We start from the raw sequence: 21,568 nt of genomic DNA, 5'->3' as shown, positions 1-21,568 counted from the left end.
CAAACAATTCACGTTTGTCCCCCTTTTCTCGGACCCTCTTTACAGGGTGGTCCCATTATAGCGGAAGACAAAAAATAAATGAACAAATCGTCTACTTCAATAAAAGTATTTATGTGATCCTTTTTTGAGTACATGTAAATGGAATCAATATGGACCTATGAAAATATCGGTTCTTATCAAGAAATTTTTACAATAGATTAGCTATCAAACTAAACATTTCTTACATGGGGCCTAATTGTGATCATTAAATGGCAATCATTGCGTTACATCAAATGAAGCAAGGGGAGGACTATATGTATATAAGCCACACACAAGGCGAGATTGCTTATGAAATTTTGGCCATACTCATATGGAGAGTTTTCTTATTAGGCCAAATGTTGAACTGAAGGGCCGAGAGTCTGAGCAGCCAATATCAATACCAGATGATTTAAATTTACCAAAACGAAAGTGGGAAAATCAATTATATTTCAACCCGGCATTAGGGTGACAAATTCAACAAACCTTGATTGCAATTTGCATGTATTATACACAGTGTCTCATGCTCATGACAGCTGTCACGCTTTTCGATCGAGATATAAGTCGTACTTCCACCTTTCAAATCCCCGTGTCTTTTGCGCTTACACCTATGAATTGCTGCGTCTAAATAGACCCGTGTGTCAAATCCCCGTGTCTATTAGCCCCATCGAGCTCGATGGGGCTAATCGGGGGCTAATTTAGACCCGTGTTCAACACGGGTTTTTTGATAGGTGGAATCTGAATAGACACGGCACTTGTAAGTTCTAAGATCTGGCGACAGATGGCGCGGTGTAGTTGCCTCGGTATTACGCATGCGAAATTCCCCTCCAACGGGAAAGAAACACAGGAGAGCTCCCTACCTACAGCGCACCTGTCGCCGGGGCTGTTAACCATTATCTAACACCACTGATAGGTGTAAGTGCGCCCCGGGTTTTTTGACACACGGCGAAGACACGGGTCTTGAAAAAACACGGGGTTTTATGATAGGTGGAACTACGACAATAGACGGACAAATCACGCGATGACCTAAAACATGACAGATACCAGTGATACTTTCAGAGTACCAGTCAGGCCAATCATACGCCTATCATAAACTTTGGAGTGCTGCAAACCACCTCAATTTCAGAGTCCGTCAAAATAATGGCCCAGTTCATGCTCTTATGAAACCTATTCAAAAATCTAATTATCTGCCGCCAAGCTCAGCCTATAGATGGCAACACGATATATTTGATGCAAACGCAACCTTTTTCAATTCTATTGATTATTCATTGATTATTCATTGATTATTTACAAATACATTAATCACGAAATATGTCCTTCTTTCTAAATATACAAATAGAAATGAAATTATTTACACTAAAGAGAAAAATTCCGATAAGGAATTTCGGTGTAAAAGTGTTAAGGTCTGACATTATTCTGAAGATAAATCCGAAGCAAAGCAATTAAAGGCCAAGTCCTCTTGCGAACACATACAAGTGTTGACCCGCACATGATTACAGTGTAGAACATCACATGCTCCCAGTGCAATGACATGAGACAGGACACAGAAATACTTAACCTGAGGATATATTTCCGTCCGACAAATTTCACATCAAAATTTCAAAATTTGAAAGAATGCTAAATCATAAGCGTGATGAAACTGAATAATTGCACAAATTTCTTCAAATGATATTCAGGAGTTGAAAATTTACACCTACCACAACCAGAAAGGCAATTTTTCATATATTTTGTTTCACAAATAAAATCGGGAAAGAATTCTTTATAGCGTTCACTTTTTATACATCATTTCATCCAGCAACTTTTCCATCCATCAATGAAATATATATAATGTACAACTTTAAAATATCATGATATTTCTAATGGAAACCCTTGAATATACCGACGACTTTAAAAATGGGAGCAATTTAGTTATAAAATAGTAGAGAGGTTAAGTTTAATATCTGACCTCTACTCGCCTTCCAGACTGAATTTAGTCCTCCGATGAGACTTCAAACCGAGGTTCCTTGTATCTGGTGTCTATGCCAGGCCAGGTTGAAGACCCCACCTAGTGAGAAACATGAGTAGCTTGCGTGGACTCCACCTCTGGCCAAGTCAGAATCACTGGGCCGATGAATCCAATCGGCACCTCAACCACAGCGACCCTGAAAAGTGCTCATCCCGCCTTGGAGGAGGGATACTCCCTGGAGAAAATCACCTCCAAGTGCAGAGTGATCGCGGAAGAACAGGAGCAATCTCAGAGCTGGGTCAGAGTCGGAATTCCGCTCAACCTCTCCATCAAGAATCCTTTCGCCATATGTGACCCACCACGACAAAATGAGTCGCATGTCGCACAGAAGATGAGCCTAAAATGACACCAGGACATAATAGAAGAAATTGATATGCTCCGATTTTACAAAAGGCAGACAATGGTGAAATGAACAACCAGTCTGTCTCAACCTGTCAAGCTCAGAGCGACATGCGACCTGTTTTGTCATGGCGGGTCACATATATCAAGTCCTCATAAGGCCTACTTAACTATATATAAGAAGCATAACTGCAAACTGCCAAATTTCGCAATCTCTTTCAACCGTGATTTGCAAACATTTCCAAAAAATTAATTCATGATTTTTATTTTGGTGAATTATGAAAAAACGTCTCCTTCTTCCAATTTAAGTATGTTTCAACAATTTTAATTTTCGGAATCAAGATTATTTGCAAAATTCGCGAAAATAAAACACTCTCGAAAAATTGGCAGTCTACAGTAACGAATATATAAAATGCTTACAAATCTTGTATAAAACGTTACAATACCTATTTACACTGTACATGTAATTACAATGTACATCCACTTAAGTATTAGCATTAGTACCTTGTTCATTCTAGGACCAAATTCAAAATAAACGTTTCGAGCTTTGGGTCCATAAAGTTCAAGGGGTAAATCCAGATGGGACAAACCATTTTTCAGACAGGGGAGTTCTAAGTAGTGCGTATAATGCAATGCATGTGTACAGGTTACCGGTGACCCCCTATAGGGTCATACCCATTCTTGACAAGGCCATGAGAGCTACCGGTTTGATTATTTGGTTTTCTTCACGAGCTTTTTCGAGACAGCTTTACATCCTGTGATATCACATGATGTAAATGGCAGCCTTCATTGACCAGTGAAGGTTTTTTTAGCGGGTACAGGCCCGAAATATAAATAGGCCCTTTAGCCATATGCGATGGTGAAAGGGTTAATAATAGTTTCTGAAATTTACCGATTGAACAAACAAAGGACTCTCAGAACAAAAGAAATTTTCCATTTGAAAACTTCTCGAAATCCAAAAACACTTATAATATTTTCAAATGTCAAAAGGTTAACAAAGTTTCCGTGGATTCTTAAAATGTCAATACCAAAAACACATTGTGTGAAACAGTGGCAGGGTAAAATGTTTTTAAGAAAGGCGTACAAAGGTGACTCATAGATAGTCTCATCAAAAATACTGCACAGTATTACACTATCTTCTGTCCATCCTCGAGTTGTTCTTAAAGGTCCACCAATCGTTAAATATTTGAAATTCAAAATCGAATTTGAAAATTTCGAATTGTGTAAATACGTTCCGAATATGAATTTCAACAACGCTATTGTTCAGACATATAAACGAATACTATAAATTCCAAGTTTCAGTAAATTTGTATGCATAGTAACCGGACTACGGCATTGTGTATAACTGCATTTCTATTTTCCTGGACCACCAGTAATTACAAATGGCATACACCTTTAAAATTATTGCTGACGAGGGTACACTTTCAGAAAAACCACACCTCACAAAGTTCTTTGGCATGACGTGCAGTCAACTTGGAATTTGTCGTCATTATTTTATCGTCCGTGGATAAGTAACGCAGTAAGGCACAATACGATTGTAGCAAGAGATATCGTCAGAGGCGATGAGGCTCCGATCATCAGGCCTCGCTTGTCTGCGGTTGGCGTTTCAGACTCTGAAAAAGACGACGGGAAAAAAAATCAGTTTTCAGGATTACTTAATGTGTAAAATGGAGCAAATTGTCAACTGTCATATTTTACTGGAATTTTAAGGGTATTGATTCTTCCAATGTAAATAGATTATTTCATCACATGTCAATCATTATGGATATATTTCTATTGGTACAAAGCTGAAATTGATAGAATTGGAGTGTTAGTTATGCAATACATACACCCACTACAATTTTTAGTAATTTGCTGAAAATGAAACCGACAAGGTTAGTAAAGGCTACATCAGTACTCTACAATGGACAAAATAGCAAGCAATTTTAAAACATTTTAGTAAACAACAACTACTGGCTTGAAGTACTATTAAACCTGAAATTAAAACAGACTGCGTGACAAGTATATAACGTTCATTACTGGCTGAAAGCGACAAAGCTGCAACCCAAGTTAGTGCTTCATTCGGAAAAGAAACAATCTTCAAAGTTCCATGCTATTAAGGACACAAGATTGGATCCAAAATAGTTGTTTCCGTTCCATTAGACCTCTCTAATAAGGATACCTCTCTATCAAGGACAGCACTTGTCAGCCCCGAGGGTGTGCTAAATAGAAGCTCTAGTGCTGTAAGTGTCTCACATCAGATAGAATAATTCGTTAAAAAAAATTTACCCGCCAAAATATTTTATATTCATTTTCAAGATGGCTTTCTTTTACATGAATGCCGTTTCAAGAAAATACTCAAGAAGAAAACAAGTGACGAGAGATTGTGGCCTGCAGCGGCCAAGCACATACGATCAAAACCTCAGACGTCTCCCAAACAATGCTCCGTCTCTTGATACCTCGTACCCAGGCAAAAGGTTAGTAATAAGCCAAACCTTGGTTATATATAAGCGTAGCTACAAGCTTGCAATGTAATCGTCAGTTGCGGTGATTTCAATCACTAGTTTGCGCAGTGTAATGAAAAGACTAGGCATGTTTACGCAACTGACTTACTCCGCTTAGAACAGGATGATATGTAAGGAAGTGAATAATGATACGGCTATCAGTGCTAATATGCCCAGGGATGCTGGCGAACTTGAAACTATGAAACGCCCGGTCTTGTCTTTGGTGGCCTTGTCTGATTCTGCATGGAAAAAAATCAAATCATTTATCATGAAGCGAGAAATTCCTCTCAGGTCGGACAACGCAATTTGTAAAGGAACCACAGGGGAACTCTGGAGTGCTTACCCTTAGCCCAAGAAAAGTCGATTTTGACAATTTTCTCAACTGTCAACTGTGTACCTATCCTGTTACATCATTATCCCCTTAAAGGGATAACTAGGACGTGGGATTTCCCTAGCCAGGAGGTTTTTACACCTGATGTCACCTAAATCATGGGCATCCACGGGCGTTTAAAGGAAAAACCTGCGGGGGTGTCCACAGGCGTTTGAAGGAAAAACCTGCGGGGTGTCCACAGGCGTTTGAAGGAAAAACCTGAGGGGGTGTCCACAGGCGTTTGGATGGCTAAGGGTTTTACATTTGACATACCTGCTAACGTAATCGTGGCAGACTTTGAATTGCCATCAGCTGTGGCGACGCAGGTATATGCTCCGAAATCATCTGGTTGCACCCCAAGGATGCTTAGATACGATTCAACAGAGTTCAATCCATAAGTGTAGCCAATTTTAAATCTGAAATGGAAAATAACGTAACGTACTGGGTGTCACAAAAAAAGATTGCATTTTTTTTAATTTGGATATACTCAGACCTTATTTTGTTTTTGATAACTAAGCTAATTTATGTTCTACCAAATATATGTATCGTTAACCGCATAGTTTTTTTGCAATTTCACAAATAACATTAAAATTTGAGAAAATGAAAATGGCAAAAAATATTTTTGGATTAGACAATCTGTAAGCAATTAAATAAGGGGCAAAAATAAAAATCATGACATTTTAATTTTTTCTCAATTTTTTGGCAAATCACAAAGTAAACAGATGCAGAAATTGACAGAGACCCAAAAAAGAGAATGGTTAAGCCCACAGGCCGATTTAAAACGTACTGTTCAAAATCACAAATGACATCACGCCACTGACACGCCAATGACGCAATTTAGGGGACGTCAATTGTGATTTGGACTGTACTGTTCCGAAGTCCTACCTTCCTCCTGTGGTGATGACCCGGCCACTCTTGGACCAGACGACCTGATTCTCTTTGGGAATCGGACTGGCATCGATCATACAGATAAGATCCTTTTTGTAGCCAACTTTTTGGTATACCTCTTTTTCTGCCGTGATTTTTGGAGGAACTGCAACAAAGAGGATTATAAGACGTGGGTCTAAGGAGCCTCATAGCCTAGTGGTTAACACTGATGACTACCACGCAATAGAGCCCGGGTTTGATCCCGGGGAGAGCCCAGGATTGTGTAGGAGCCTCACAGCCTTGTGGTCAACACTGCTGGCTACCACCCAATAGGGCCCGGGTTCAATCCCGGGGAGAAGCCAGGATTGTGTAGGAGCCTCATAGCTACTGGGTGTCCATGCTTGGGTTTGATCCCAAGGAGAACTCAAGATTGTATTTCTGGATAAACCGGCGTGGCTTTCAAGGAACTAAAATTCCTGGCTCTTTACCGTCCTTCGAATGAGACGTAAAACCGAGGTTCCTTGTACCTGGTGTCTATGCCAGGACAGGTTAAAGACCCCACCCAGTGAGAAACATGAGTAGCTTGCGTGGACTCAACCTCTTGCCGAAGTTGACACCAGTAGGCCAATAAACCCAATTGGTGCATAACTGTAGTGGCACGCATAAACGCTTATCCCGCCTTGAAGGAGGAAGACGAAAAAGAAGAATATTTACAGTTCAGTTTGATAACGATCTTGAGCGTGTCTTGACCAGCTTTATTCTTTGCTTCACAGATGTACTCTCCCTGATGCTCTGGCTGGATGTTCTTGATGGTCATACTCGGTTGCTGAAAGGAGAAGGAAGAGTCTAGAGATGGATCATCATCATCATCATCATCATCATCATCATCATCCTCCAAAAGCAATTATTTTGGGTTAAAACATTGACGTCTATAGTATAATGTGGTGCTCCTCAATAGCTATAAAAGGCCAAATTCATACAGGGCATTTAATGGTTAGATGTGCGTAACTTCTCTCTAATCAGTTTCAGGGCCTATTCATATTCTGTGAAGATTTACATGAAGGACCTGAATCTGTCTATTCAGCAGTTAACTTCTCTCTAATCAGTTTCAGGGCCTATTCATATTCTGTGAAGATTTACATGAAGGACCTGAATCTGTCTATTCAGTAGTTAAACGCTGTTTTAAGCTAAACGCCCTTTATGAATTCAGCCTACAGTTTTCAAAGGTTTCAGAACAAATTGTTCACAGTTATTCATGGTATTCATTGCTTGACAAGGGGGGTATTGGTACAGGGTTTTCATTGACCGTTGCATTACACTTACAGTATGGAATTCACCGCCAGTCGGCAAGAAAGCTTTCCCCGCCCGCCTCCAGGTGACACCAGGGGTTGGTAAACCTTCCGCCTGACACTGCAACTCCACGTTGTCCCCGGGCTTGGCGCTGATGTCCGTACTGGATCGAGATGCACTGATGATGGGTTTGGCTGAAAAATAGGGTTTTGAAACTATTACTCGCGGCCAAGAGCCAGGACATTAGCTCTAGAAACAGGTAAACAGAGATCATGGTAGGTAAAGGTGTCAGTTTGCCTAAGAAAAATTGCTTAACTCGAGAGGAAGTGACGATACAAAAGAAATAAACAAAAGATAAGTTCATTCTGAGGGGCATAAGGCCTACATTTATGATTTTTATCCGATTGTACCCCTCCAACACTGTAATGGGAGGGCCTACTGTGTTGCAAAGGTAAACCAATACTTTTACCCACCACGTAAATGAAGTATGTGGGCATGAAGGCCTCCTGGTTTCCTTAGACTGTACTGATAAACTACTTAGTCCAACTCTAACGCAGACAGTAGCTACTATACTCACAAATAATTTCTATATATTTTCCCTCTTTCACCGGCGGGGCGAAATCGTCGTATTCTGCAGAACACTCGTATCTTCCTTCTGATTTCACGCCCGGCGAGAGTAGCGACAGACGATACGTGTTCCCCTTGGCAACGCCCGCTTCAACTTTCCATTTTGAGTCGTCGTAACTTTGTAGATTGAACGAGATCGGAATGACAGTCGAGCTGTCTTTTGGGTAGAAATTCCAATGAACCTGAAGGAGACCAGAACAAGTTTTAGAACGACGCAACTTCATCAGTGGGCCTCTTCATCAGTGGGCGTCTTCATCTTCTTCTGGGCGTCTTCATCTTCTTCTTTAGAGTTTGCTCAGCATTTGGAGGTGTCATTCTCAAGATAGTATTCCTCCTCCAAGACTGGATAAGTGTTTTTATGCTTCACTACAGTTACGAAGCCAGTTGGCCCAGTGACTCTGACACTGGCCAGAGGTAGAGTCCACGCAAGCTACTCATGTTTCTCACTTGGTGGGATCTTCTCTGACCAGAGGTAGAGTCCACGCAAGCTACTCTCGTTTCTCACTTGGTGGGATCTTCTCTGACCAGAGGTGGAGTCCACGCAAGCTACTCTCGTTTCTCACTTGGTGGGGTCTTCTCTGACCAGAGGTGGAGTCCACGCAAGCTACTCTTGTTTCTCACTTGGTGGGATCTTCTCTGACCAGAGGTAGAGTCCACGCAAGCTACTCTTGTTTCTCACTTGGTTGGTTCTTCTCTGACCAGAGGTAGAGTCCACGCAAGCTACTCTTGTTTCTCACTTGGTGGGATCTTCTCTGACCAGAGGTAGAGTCCACGCAAGCTACTCTTGTTTCTCACTTGGTGGGATCTTCTCTGACCAGAGGTAGAGTCCACGCAAGCTACTCTTGTTTCTCACTTGGTGGGATCTTCTCTGACCAGAGGTAGAGTCCACGCAAGATACTGATGTTTCTCACTTGGTGGGATCTTCTCTGACCAGAGGTAGAGTCCACGCAAGCTACTCTTGTTTCTCACTTGGTGGGATCTTCTCTGACCAGAGGTAGAGTCCACGCAAGCTACTCTTGTTTCTCACTTGGTGGGTTCTTCTCTGACCAGAGGTAGAGTCCACGCAAGCTACTCTTGTTTCTCACTTGGTGGGATCTTCTCTGACCAGAGGTAGAGTCCACGCAAGATACTCTCGTTTCTCACTTGGTGGGATCTTCTCTGACCAGAGGTAGAGTCCACGCAAGCTACTCTCGTTTCTCACTTGGTGGGATCTTCTCTGACCAGAGGTAGAGTCCACGCAAGCTACTCTTGTTTCTCACTTGGTGGGTTCTTCTCTGACCAGAGGTAGAGTCCACGCAAGCTACTCTTGTTTCTCACTTGGAGGGATCTTCTCTGACCAGAGGTAGAGTCCACGCAAGCTACTCTTGTTTCTCACTTGGTGCGGTTGTTTGCTTGCCTTGGCATAGACACCAGATACAAAGAACCTCAGTTCGTCCTCTTAATCTAACGACTGTGAAGAGCCAGGAATTTTTAGTTCCTTGAAAGCTTTGCTAGTTCATTCAAAGATACGTGGCAGCCAGCACTGTTAACCACTAGGCTACGAGGCTCCTTAGTAAGTCTCTCAATTACAATACATCAAGGCTCACACCAAATTGTCTGATGTCATTTTTAAGAGTGTTTAGGGGCATATTTCAGCTATTTAACCTCGAGTTATTACAGACGATATCAAACTTACAAAGGTATCTGGCGGTTTGTTGTCAATTGTACACGCCAGGATGATCGGCTGGTCCTTGTGTGCGTACATGTGGTTATTGTCGAGGACGGGCATGTTCGGGTCAGGCTGCGGAGCGATAACTGTGATGGACACGACCGGTGTCACTTGAGAATTGCCTGTAAAGAAAACGCATGATAAGGAATGGTTCCTGGTGCAAATCCAAAGGTGGGACAAGACGCACCTGGGCTTTTGATGAGAAATGCAGTGCACGGCCCCCTTTTCCCGCTACTGGTGGCCCAGTGTGGGCGTCTAGCTCCTATTAATATGGCAGGCCTTTCAGTTACACGTTCACCCTTTCACATTTAAAAAAAAATTTCTGGCCTATTTCGGGGACACACTGTATCTGTTTTTGCCATTTGGTCAAACTTGGGCTAGGTGTTGAACTTATCCGTACTTCCAGAGGCAAAAAAGTACATTTCTGAAATAGCTATCTCCACCAGAAAATAACATAGTTGGGGGTGGTAAAAAAGATGCTGAGAAAGAATAAAGGAATTGTGGAATAGTCCATAAAACTAAAACTACACTTCGATCAGAACAACCATGCCGTGATAGAAGAGGCCATACAATTACAACATCACTGAAACATCTCCCCCCCCCCCCACCACCTCCAACCCTCCACCCCTAAGCGCACCACAATTAATCAAGCGTTTTGGAACCAAATGAATTTTGAGATGGTCCCTTGCCATAAAATGTGGCGTGTCTATAAACTGTTGAGAAATTCAAATATTTCACACATACCAGGTAAAAACATGGGATCGGTTTATACGCTCCTGAATTAGCTCTTGTAAGCTCAGACGAAGTTTACTAACATATGACTAATTTGATCAATATCATGACAATATTAGGAAAATATAACCACATGGACCACAGATTTCAGTAATGAGGTCTTTCGTTTAATCAAGCTTTGGAGATATGAGAACCCAAGGCCAGGAAAGAAATTTTCAAGAGGCTCGAAAGTCCTTTATAAAAATGATTCATCATTTTTTTTTAAGTGCATTTTTTAAAATTTGATTCTACATGTACAGTTTCTGTTGACGTTATTCGAGCAAGTACTGATTCCGGCACCCAAGATTTCAATCCTTACCAGACAACAAACAAGTAAGGCCTTGTGACATGGGAGCCCCGACCAGTGACCAAAAAACTTCGCCTTAAAACAGTACCCAGAGCTTAAAAGAAAGCCTCTAAAATGATGATTTCTTTTCTGATTTTGAAAATTCCAAGTTCAACTTCATGAACTTAGAGTTGAGCCCCAGATTTTTCCATTTCTGCAGTCAAAGAAGCCATTTTAAGGAGGGAAAAGGGTAATCCTCAAAATATGGGAAATGTCTCATCCATGCAAATAGTAGTACAACATAAAATGAAGAGGAGAGGACAGACAACTACAGGGTGACCCAAAAAAATGCAGCCAAATGATGGCTTACCAGCAACATCCGCTGAAATAAAGATGAAATACATGTTTAGAGTTCGTGTCATGATTTAGCACACCATGCAACCTGCAACGATTCTTGCTGTGTCATAGTCTTCTAAAGCACAACTAGCAATTTTTGTCACTGCAACCTACAACAATTATCTCGGTGATGTGCACACTGCTTGTCTGCGGGTTAAACCGCTTGGTTTGATGTTGAGCACAGGTCGCGGTGATCACTGATTCTACACAGCATGAACAGCCCCCCCCCAGGCCCCACCCCCTTACGTTTTATTCTGCTGGGACATTATCGTTGGCGATCATCCTACTGCATCAACAGACCTATTGTCAGGCAGGACAGCCTACATAACATCCATCAATGTCCCAAACAACCAAGGTCAGTAAATTATACCCTCCGCTCCAAAGTCCCACATTTTACATGTCGATAAAACCTAGACGAAGAATTATGGCCCGAAAATTGCACCGGTATGATTATTATCACAATTATTTTATTAGCGATGGGAATTATTACGTATTTATGACAGTGAAATTCGATTGATAAACATTTGATGGCAGCAATGGAGCATCGAGTACCGCGGCAATCCAGTTCTATCAGAATCCGGCCCTGTCAGGACAAGCGTCCTGACAGGATAATGTTCAGGTTATCACACGACTTTGTGAGGAAATCAGTGGTAAAAGTTCCCTTCTGCGGCCAGCCTCAGTCCCCTGAGACGTTTCCCCTCATTGGCTGAAATACAAGGCCCCTCATTCGCTGAAGTTCAAGCCGCAAAACGAAATGTGCCCAATCAGAAGGTCGCCAGCATCCGATTCTAGGAATTTCTTCAACGTCGTGGCAACGACATCTCAACTTGCATTCCATTGGTTGTTATCTAGCCAATGGGGAAAAAGCATCGTTTTCTCAGAGGACACACTACATCTTATAAGAACTGACATCGGTTTACGATTACCGAGTGCCATTTCCATTCATCAAAGTCATCAGAAGTACTGTTTAGAATTGAGGCTGACAGTTAAATCACAGATGTTGACTTAAAGATGATCTATGCCTGTACTTCTAAGAGGGGAAATATCTCGGGGTTGGTGTGCAGGGTTAGAGAAATGAACATTAAAGGGTAACTTGTTTCAAATTTCACCATATAATGTTTTAGCTGTTTTTGACAAATGACTACGTCACTTTCTTATAAATCGGTAAGGTTTTTGAATCGAAATGCAAATTTTCTAGAAATTGATGGTTTAATCCCGCCCGGACGGCTCGTTTCGATGCCGTTGAAATTGCGCTACGCCGACAACGTTTTCGTTGATGACGTCACAACATGAACATTTTTCGCGGTCGCGGTGATTTACATTCAGCGATTTTATAATAAATCTAATCAAAAATAGAAAAATTTGAGCTTTACATTTGTGATTAACAATTAAAAACAGACGTATTTCCACAAAGTTGTAAATCACATCATTGTATCACTTTAACCCCGATTTCCTCAGGATGTATTTAGATTGAAAACCAAAGACAGCGGCAATAAACTTGAACATAAAACTTTCACTGTCACTGCTGAACATGCTGGTGCAGATACCCTCTTCCAACAAAGAGAAATGATTCATAATTTCCTTCAAACATTGAATCACAAATCCTTGTTATTCATCCTAAATCTCTCATATGACAGCAGTAAATATGTACTTCCGCTCCGATGTAAGGAAGTCCTTTCTCTCCAGTGTTTGATGATCAGACTAGATGACAAATTGTCTGCATGCCCTCCACATGTTAGGGCAAAGTTGGTTGAAGTGTGTTTACTAAATGACCTTCGCTGAAGGGGCCAACAATATTTCCTACCCCAAACATACCAAATAATGAATCTGTACCAAATGTGGACAGATCAGTTTTAGCTGAACACGGATCCCATCTCTCCTTGAGCACCACAGGGAGAGGTCCTCACAGTGCATCAGCCAATTCATGCATGATGCATTAAAAGGCTTTCGGGATGAGGTATATGTGGCTAAAAACATGCGAGCTGCTTGCCTCATATATTTTTTTGTCATACACTCTTACAAACTGAATTTGCCTTGCCCATAACTGGTAGAAACAGTTCCGATCTGACTGGAAGCAATAGGTTTCATGTCAGTGCAGAAAAGCAACCATTTTTCCGATATCAGCCAGATTAAATAAGCCAAAACCCCTGGGTTGGACGGTTGGAATCATGCAGGCATAACTGACTCATATGGCTTATTTTCAACAGGGGAGCTATCTTTTAGTGTTTGGTTCAATCAAGTGAAGCCATGAAAATCTCCATGAAGTAGCCCACCAGCTGAGCGCATCAGCGCTAAGTAGACTGAAGGTCAAACGAGCAAGTTCAAGGTCAGGACTTGTTATCAGCTGTAACTCTTCTTAGTCAAGTTTCAGTGATAACTGAGTCACACGGCTTATATTTCCACAATGGGGCTATCACCACCTGCATTTACCACTCTGTTTTTAGAAATCAACATGAGCATGATGAAAATTGGCAAAACATTTTCAAGACACTTTAGTGATGGTCCCTCATTTGTTCAGGGCTTGGGACATGATGAAGCACTTCCACAAGGACGACGTTTCAATGAAGTCTAACTCCTTCAAATTCTACATAAAACAGGATCTGATATTTCAACAGTTTGTTGACCAGGGTCGTTTTCATACTCATCTTTTGAAATCGATAAAATCATCGTTTAATAGTCATTGACAATGCACTGGAATACATGAAGGCAAGTGGCTTGCTCGAGAAAACAACAAAACACCATTCAGTTTCCAACACTGACAGCACCAGCACTGGCACTTGAGGTTGCTGTAGGTGTCCTAAGTAGTCTCAATCAAATTTGCCAATTGCTCATTGGTGGATGCCATGTCAAGGGGTGTGGAAAATAGGGTGAGCAAACAGAATAGCTTTTGTCATGAATTCTATGAAGCGACTTCGTACTATGCAAGTATACGTATTTTGTTGGAGTTATGGTTTGGTGAAGTGGACATGATTGTCAGATGAGAAGCATGAGTGACCCTTCTCCTCCTGAGGCTTGCACCTAGCTATACAGTCTCGCAGCCTTCCCATCTGTCATGTTATGTGAAATGTAGCAGGCTAACGCCAAACCATTGGGTGGGCCCCCACAAAAGGGATCATCTCAAAACTGCTTGATGCACCAGAGGTGAAATTTTTTCATTTTTGGGTGGGGCCGGGTCAGCCATTTTGAATCGAAAAGTTTCATTTAACTTTACTCCAAAAGGAAAGATGGTTGGGAATCTTTTACACTTGGTAGTACGATACACTCCCATCAAGAGACACAAATCTTGGAACTCCAAGACCGAAACCTAGGCACTTCTAAAGGCACTACAAGACCAGCAGTTTTGCCCACTTCTGTCTGTGGTATTTCTCAAGGACAATGCGTCGATTGTGACCTCTTCCAAGTAGCACCCACAACGTGTTCTTGGTACTAAAGGTAAGTGACTGACTAGCGGTTGTGTACCTTTTCTTCGGGTTTCTCAAGTAATTTGTACTCCACATATCTCAAAACTCACGGACCGCCCCCGGGACAGTAGCTGTTTACCAAATTGTTTACTCAAGTCGTCTCCATGGAGAACATGAGCTAACTGTAGCCTTACTGGGGCCACGCATTCCAAAACTCCCCAAACCAGTGGTAATTGGATGGTTGCCTAGCAACCACAATTAACTGAAATCCACCTCAGATTCGAGATACCCCACCTGCGTCCAGGTGGAAAATTTGGCAGAAATTGACGAGAAAAAATGTCAGGGCCTGCTGGTTGCTAAACAGAAGGTTCCAACTTTGCTTAGGTATGTCAAGATCAAGTTACGGGTAGTGTTTCCACAAGGTATCCATATCAGAAAAGAAGATGTGTTTTACCTGAACCTGGCCTTACTTTCCTGTGTTTTTGCAGGGTGTAGCTTGAGAGGGGTGTAGGCCCCTTGAGGTCACCAAAAACATGCTTTTCATGCCAATTTTCGGAGGCAGAGAACAACTCCCCCCTCCCAGACAGCTAGCTACAGGCATGGTTTGATTGTGCAAGTGCGGCACCCCTGTATGGAGGTTGCACCAACAAAGGGAACCACAATACACATGTACTTTTAGAACGTTACAATGAGGTTTGCCTGGAGTGTAGGAGTGTGGATGGGATATCAAAATGGGCCAGATGAATGAAGACTGACCCATATCTCTCTCAGTGAGCAAAACACCCAATAACAGAAGGGTTAAGGGCAGTATGGAGACCACACATTAGATTCTCTCGAATGTCATGAAATTATTTGTAACCATCAAACAAGTTATCTAGCTCTTGAAACAAAGATGATTATAGGGGTGAGAGAGCTACGTCAACAGAAACAGCCTTAGCCATTTTGCAATTGGTACGTAGTCATTTTTTAAGAGGTGACATTTTAAACCACATATATCACCATTCCAATTTGGTCAGAATCCAAACTTGGGTGCCCAGTAAAGTATACAATGCTCTGGAGTACAGGCAAATAACGGCCCTAGCGTAAAACTCGTGCAAAGTTAGGGTGACCGAGACAAGAGGACCACTTTCACTGGCTCCACCGTCTCTTCAACTACCCCACTCCACAGCATTAATGTTCAAATTGAAGTCAAGTGGGGTATACTTTAACCTTGTTTTTTCAATACCGCCATTCATTATGCCAAGGACAGCATTTGAAAATACAGTGGGACCTCTCTTAGGGGACACCTCTCTATAAAGGACACCCTCTCTAAAAAGGACACTAGTTTTGGTCCCGAAGCAGTCATTTCCATTCAATTGACCTCTGTGATCAGGACACCTCTATTTCGGAGACAGGATGCAAATAAACAAGAGGCCCAAAGGCCTGTCGCTCTGCTGATTTATGTGGACAGAAGTCAAGGGACTCGACCAAACCCGAGTCGTACTGAGCCTAACAAAGCTCAGGGCCCTAGGCAAAAGCAACTGTGTCAAAGCCCTTGTTGCAGTCCTTGAGAAGGGACGGATAATATCGATTACGGATACAAATGATCTGTGAATAGGAGAAGGGTCATTGCATCCTCATCGAAGTATATCATAGCTTCATAAGATTAGCTATCTTCACTGCTAAGCCAAGTCTTGGTGAAGTTCGACAGCCGTGTGGACAATATACTAAACAGACAACTTATTGAATACACCTACATCAGAATAGCCGCAGGACCGTGCGACTGCTTAGTCCTATAAATGACACCAAAATGAAAATCACACCTCATCTTTCGTTCCCATAAATCTCATCATGCGTCTAAATTGGAGGCAATTACTCACGGTGACAATTGGCTAATCAAGGCCCCTCAGTCTGACCTTGGTCGACCTGTCCAATCACAGGAATACTAACAACTCCACGAAATTGATATGGTCTCTGATATCATTTTTAATAGGAGACGATCGCTACTAAATTGAAAATGAAACTGAACTGAGGCACTTTCAATTGAAGTTGTAACTGTAAATAGCCTTGGTGAAGTTATTTGATAGTCTGTCTGAATCTGATACATTTGTATGTCAATAAGTGGACACTCAGATGCAAGTCACAGGACTTCTGCTGGACTTTCTTGATTCAGAGCCAAACCAAAGTTTTGACAACATCTTGGAGTCCTCCAATAGGTAGGCCTATACTTTCAAAATTGAGAAACGCAAGAATCCAAAAAGTTAACAGATTCAAGCTGGGCTAGTGTTTCCAAAGACTTTTAAGCAGGGCGCGGAACTGTGCCTTATTTTCTTAATTTTCAACTGTTGCCCTGCAATTATTCATCAATGGCCTCTGCATTTCCATATTTCCATAATGTAAGCACCCTGCCTTCTTCAGACTGCTCTTTCTGCCCAACATTTCAGATTACTAGCTGAAACACTTTCGACACGGTCTTCGATAACCATTTCTCCGTGTTTTAGTTTCAGATACCGCCTGAACACAAGGTTGAAAACCTGGCATAGGACTCGATAAGTCTTCACCCTAGAAGATGAGCAGCTGACTTAAAGAGATTTCCCTGCCACGCCACCTGGTGGGCCGTCGGGTGAAAAAGAAGATCATCTTTTTAAGCTGCACAGTTTCAAGTCAACTGTTCACCATAGGAATCCCTAGGAATAAACTAAAAATAGACCATAGGCTTGGAATATCGTACAAAAGCGTACGTGTATTTACGAAGAACAGAAGAATTTATCAATTTAAGAGAGCCTTCACTGCTCCAGTGTTGCTTTGTGGAACCTCCATTAGCAGACACCTCTCTAATAAGGACACCCTCTCTAAGAACACAAGTGGGATCCAATTTGTTGCTGCAATTCAATCTGACTTCTCTAATCAGGACACCTCTATAATAAAGACAGCACTAGTGAGTCCTTTAGAGAGGTTGGCAGTATCTTGGACAATATGTACAGTGGCCTAGTGGCGATCGAGTCTGCATTTATGAAACCCCAATTATCTTCTGCTTCAGCGTTCGTTTTGAACTTGGAGGCATTTTTCTCCAGGAAGTCTTCCTCCCCTGAAGCAGGATAAGCATCTTTACACATCCTCTTGCAAACAGGGCCTACAACACGACTTCTCCTTACGCATGTGAATAAGTATAATCAAGTGAAATGGCCTGATGTTGTCAGGATGATCTTAATATGGCCTTCTGACCATCAGTATTGAAAGGCTGCATGGTGGTAATGATAACGTACTATCCAAAAGAGAGTGGGCTTGTACGCGAGGTTCATTTCTTATAACATGTATAATGGTCAATATATGTCGTAAAATGTATGGTAAGTATGCAGACCGACTGAGATCTTTTTTCAAGAGTTAACAAATTCACAAAATTACAATGAGAACATTGTCAAGCAAACACACCATAGTTTTTCTACCTTTCTGTAAAACTTACCAAAACACAACCAGGTCAATTCTGTATGATCAGCACTTTCAAGTGTGATCAGAACCATCACCAACAGGCCTCTTCAAGTAATGCATCATGATGTTATACATACTCTAGTTTCACATCTCTGAGACCAGTTCCGAGCACTCATTTAATCGAGATATCAAGCACAATGAATGGCAGTTTGATGCAATAAATATTTAAGTTCAATTTGGATTGACAATGGTTTGGGGACACCAAGCTGTCCGATGATCATGACGTCATGTTTCACCTTGGCCTCTGGACATTGTATCGATCAATCAACTGGCCTTAGGTCGGTGAAACTAGAGTATTAGGAAGAAAGTTGACTATGCTTTGGTTTTGAGATGGTCCCTTACTGACTTCACTCCAAAGAGGTTACAGACACATCTACACCTTTCAATATATCAATGAAAGTCAAATGACCATAAGGATTGTGCTACAATTTTGAGATGGTCCCTTTGCTCCAATGAGGTCAATGATTGGATACCTTTTCACAAATCAATAGCAATCAGGAGAGATTCTGGTTTCTGCGGGATATCGACTTTGGAACACAATTTGAATCATGTGCACGCCTAAAAAACTAATTGTCCAATCATGTGACAGCTCGATATTACGTAGGGGCCTAGCTGTGACGATCGAGTCACAGAAATTATCCGAACATTCAGTACCATATCGCTATTCGTCGAAATTTCTGGTTTTATGTTCACCAATTGCCATGCAGATGACCTAGGTTGAGTAAAAAAATTATCGAAATTACCAATTTACTCGCAGGCCTATCTGAAGTTATAATTATTTCAAACACGATCGTCTAAAATCGGTCCAAAACAAAGCAGCTTGAATTATGAACTGCAATTTCAATCCCACATTTCGGCCTAATTACCTGCATAGAAATTACAAGGCCCTATTGTCGTCTAATTAGTTGTAATGACAAGATGACAGTATGGTTTTCACTTTCTGGTGTACACAGAGTGATGTTAGTACATAAATATTAGAACACGTTCTACATTAACGTAAATATTATAGTGTTTTATCTGATAATGTTATCATGATGATGCGATTGACAGCAATCTCTTGCGGTTTCTCACCAGCATCATATCCCCTGCAAGTCGCAGGGACACAATAATACTCAAGAGACAGTTTTCTCAACAGCTGGCAAAAGTCAAAATCGACCCTTTCTAAGAAGTTTGTTTGGGTGCTGACCAGTCATACATTTCACCTGTAACAAAGGGCCACAGTGGCATAAAAGGGCATTGTCGGAATTTGACGAAGGCCTTTTGACGTGTTCCGAGTGTCCGCATTTGATTTGTTTTTGCCCTGATTCGTCTTTGTAGAAAACGTCGGTTACACACAAGGTCACCGAATGTGAAGCTGCTCAGCAGCATTTTAAGACAAGGAGCCTTTCTTTGCAAGAGTTTCCACCTGCTCGAGTAGGTGACTTCTGTTATTCTAAATAGAGTTTGTTTTTCATCAAACATTTACTTCTTCAGAATGAGTCACTATGAAAAACCGATGAAAAAATGAAGGACGGAGATTCTTTGGATATATACAGGTAGCAAGGTCATCTTCATATCAAAATAACTTCCATAAAGTAATCGATATGAAATGAAATTGTGGCTGCAGCATGATGAATTTGTGCTTGGCAGTTTTAAGCTTTATCTCCCTCACATAACCCTGCGCGATCTTCCGTATTTTGAATGGCATTTTTGAATAGCGTTTTTAAAGACAGATTACTTCACAGATCGGTCGTCTCATTCTGGTTCTGCAGGACCATATGACGTTTGTGTGTGGCAGTCACCATTTCAATCTTCTCGACAAACTATAACCCTATAATTGCCACACATCCACAGGTTTCAGGAAACTAATTCAAATGCATGGTACAATATGGACATTACATGTATACATTGTATTAATACACATAAATACCTGTACTTTTCCTAGAGGATTTAGCCTATGTACATTTTATGCAATAAACATTCGTCGAATACGGCGTTCTCCGGCAATATCTACCAAATTGGTCGGACAGGACCTCACTAAATACCACATAGGGAAGAATACTTTTTATCTGGATAAAAACTACCCCCGGAAACACCTTTAACGAAATATTCACAGGTGAAACTCGTTCAAAATAAGGTCGCTGCCATTTTGAAATCGCGACCTAAATAACAGCGTCCATCAATTTTTGTTGACAAATAACTTAAATACGTGTTTAAAAATACTTACCGAATGAGAAACTTGTGGCCAGCACCACTGCCAGCAAATATGTGTTCATTATTTCAGCTGGTCCCTTCCGATTTCGAATAGTTTGTCCAAAAATAGAGAAATTTAGCTCCCAAATTCTGTCGCACCTGTACAAGTTTGACTTCAAAGCCGTACGAATCCGTCTATGTACACCGTAGCGGACAATTTCCACGCAAAGTCAACCTGCCCACCTTACTGACTTTGCCTCCAAACGCCGTGATAATCTATCCAGATAAAGGAGGTACCACTCGTCATGTGATAAAATCAATTCAGTAAAACTCAAAATTTTCTGTGTATGTCAGTAAAAGGTCTTTATAAAATGATAATGAAGTTAATATAAATTGCCTATTTATGTCAAAAATTGCACTAATTAGACTTCTCTAACTAAGCGATAATGATAACGTCATGGATTACGCCACCCTCCAAGGCTACGTGCTGATTGGTTCGTTTGACCGGTTATTTTAAAATGCGAGTCAAAAATAGCCGGACTCAACCGGAATAGCGAATGTGTAGTTCCATTTTAGCCGCTTCACTTTTGTCGCCAGCCGCGAATCATGTAGCCTTGCGAAAATAGGGCACTAAAATTTGTTCTAAAAACGCACAATATTGCTCAATTTTTTTAATTCTTGAAATTGTATTATTAGATTTTAAACATTTAGAGATTTTTTATCGTGGAAAAATCATATATTTTGGCTGGATAAAGTTTTACAAGTTTCTTCCATTTGGTGCCAGGGCAATCATGGGACCAACCTAAAATGTGGAAGCGGGAGTGTTTGCCAGAGGCACTAAATTGTGCATGCGCAGTTGACGCAATTAGTCAGATTTCGGGGGCCGGCTCAGAAGTAGTAATTTGTTGGGCGGGGCACTTATGACTGGTTCATACTGAATCGGACGTAATTTCATGATTTATTGTTTGTACTGATGGCAATCGGGTTGAATTATATTATGCTTTCATGGGCCTATATTGTATACAAAGACAAATATTAGTAGGAAGCTTGCGGGGATGCTGTATTTCAGGTGCAGAAATAAATGGGGGAAAACTATAGTGGGGCGACTGCTGTTAATCATAGTGGGCCTGTAGAGGCCAGAGCTAGGGCACGAATACGTACACTCCGGACGCAGTGGCCTAACATGGGAGAGTGTGAATAGGATGACGAAATGGACTGCCCTGGGAGTCTACCATGGGAGCGTCTCTAGGAAGGGGGGGGGGGCACTTGGCTTGAAAACAACGACTTGACGTCTTCGCGTCGCGAGATATGTTTTGTCAAAAACTGACAAAAGTCGCCTTATTTTCTTGATATTTCTGGGGATGTGGTAT

General features: G+C 41.5%; 1 protein-coding gene across 3 annotated transcripts; it reads right to left on the bottom strand.

Annotated features, from left to right (window-relative positions):
• Positions 1-92: 92 nt before the first annotated feature.
• LOC135501992 (protein amalgam-like) lies at positions 93-20,405 on the bottom strand. Of its 3 annotated transcripts, XM_064794396.1 has the most exons (10): positions 20,233-20,405; positions 11,132-11,143; positions 9,672-9,826; positions 7,947-8,178; positions 7,403-7,563; positions 6,794-6,905; positions 6,098-6,245; positions 5,486-5,628; positions 4,952-5,081; positions 93-3,972 (listed from the first exon to the last, which is right to left on the bottom strand). In XM_064794396.1, the coding sequence occupies exons 1-9, from the start codon at positions 20,279-20,281 to the stop codon at positions 4,957-4,959; spliced, it is 1,137 nt and encodes a 378-aa protein (XP_064650466.1). In that variant the 5' UTR covers positions 20,282-20,405; the 3' UTR covers positions 93-3,972; positions 4,952-4,956. The 3 variants fall into 3 exon arrangements, with proteins under 3 accessions (XP_064650466.1, XP_064650467.1, XP_064650468.1); XM_064794397.1 differs by lacking the exon at positions 4,952-5,081; XM_064794398.1 differs by lacking the exon at positions 11,132-11,143 and having other exon boundaries at positions 20,233-20,403.
• Positions 20,406-21,568: the final 1,163 nt, after the last annotated feature.

The sequence above is a fragment of the Lineus longissimus genome, chromosome 18 (assembly GCF_910592395.1).
Source record: "Lineus longissimus chromosome 18, tnLinLong1.2, whole genome shotgun sequence".
Classification (NCBI taxonomy): domain Eukaryota; kingdom Metazoa; phylum Nemertea; class Pilidiophora; order Heteronemertea; family Lineidae; genus Lineus; species Lineus longissimus.
This window is presented reverse-complemented; position numbering and strand designations above follow the sequence as displayed.

Coding starts and splice junctions, on each gene's coding strand:
- LOC135501992 (XM_064794396.1), bottom strand. CDS start 20,281: ATGAACACATATTTGCTGGCAGTGGTGCTGGCCACAAGTTTCTCATTC. Junction 6,906..7,402: donor CTGGCGGTGAATTCCATACT/GTAAGTGTAATG, acceptor TTCTCCTTTCAG/CAACCGAGTATGACCATCAA. Junction 6,246..6,793: donor GATCGTTATCAAACTGAACT/GTAAATATTCTT, acceptor TCTTTGTTGCAG/TTCCTCCAAAAATCACGGCA.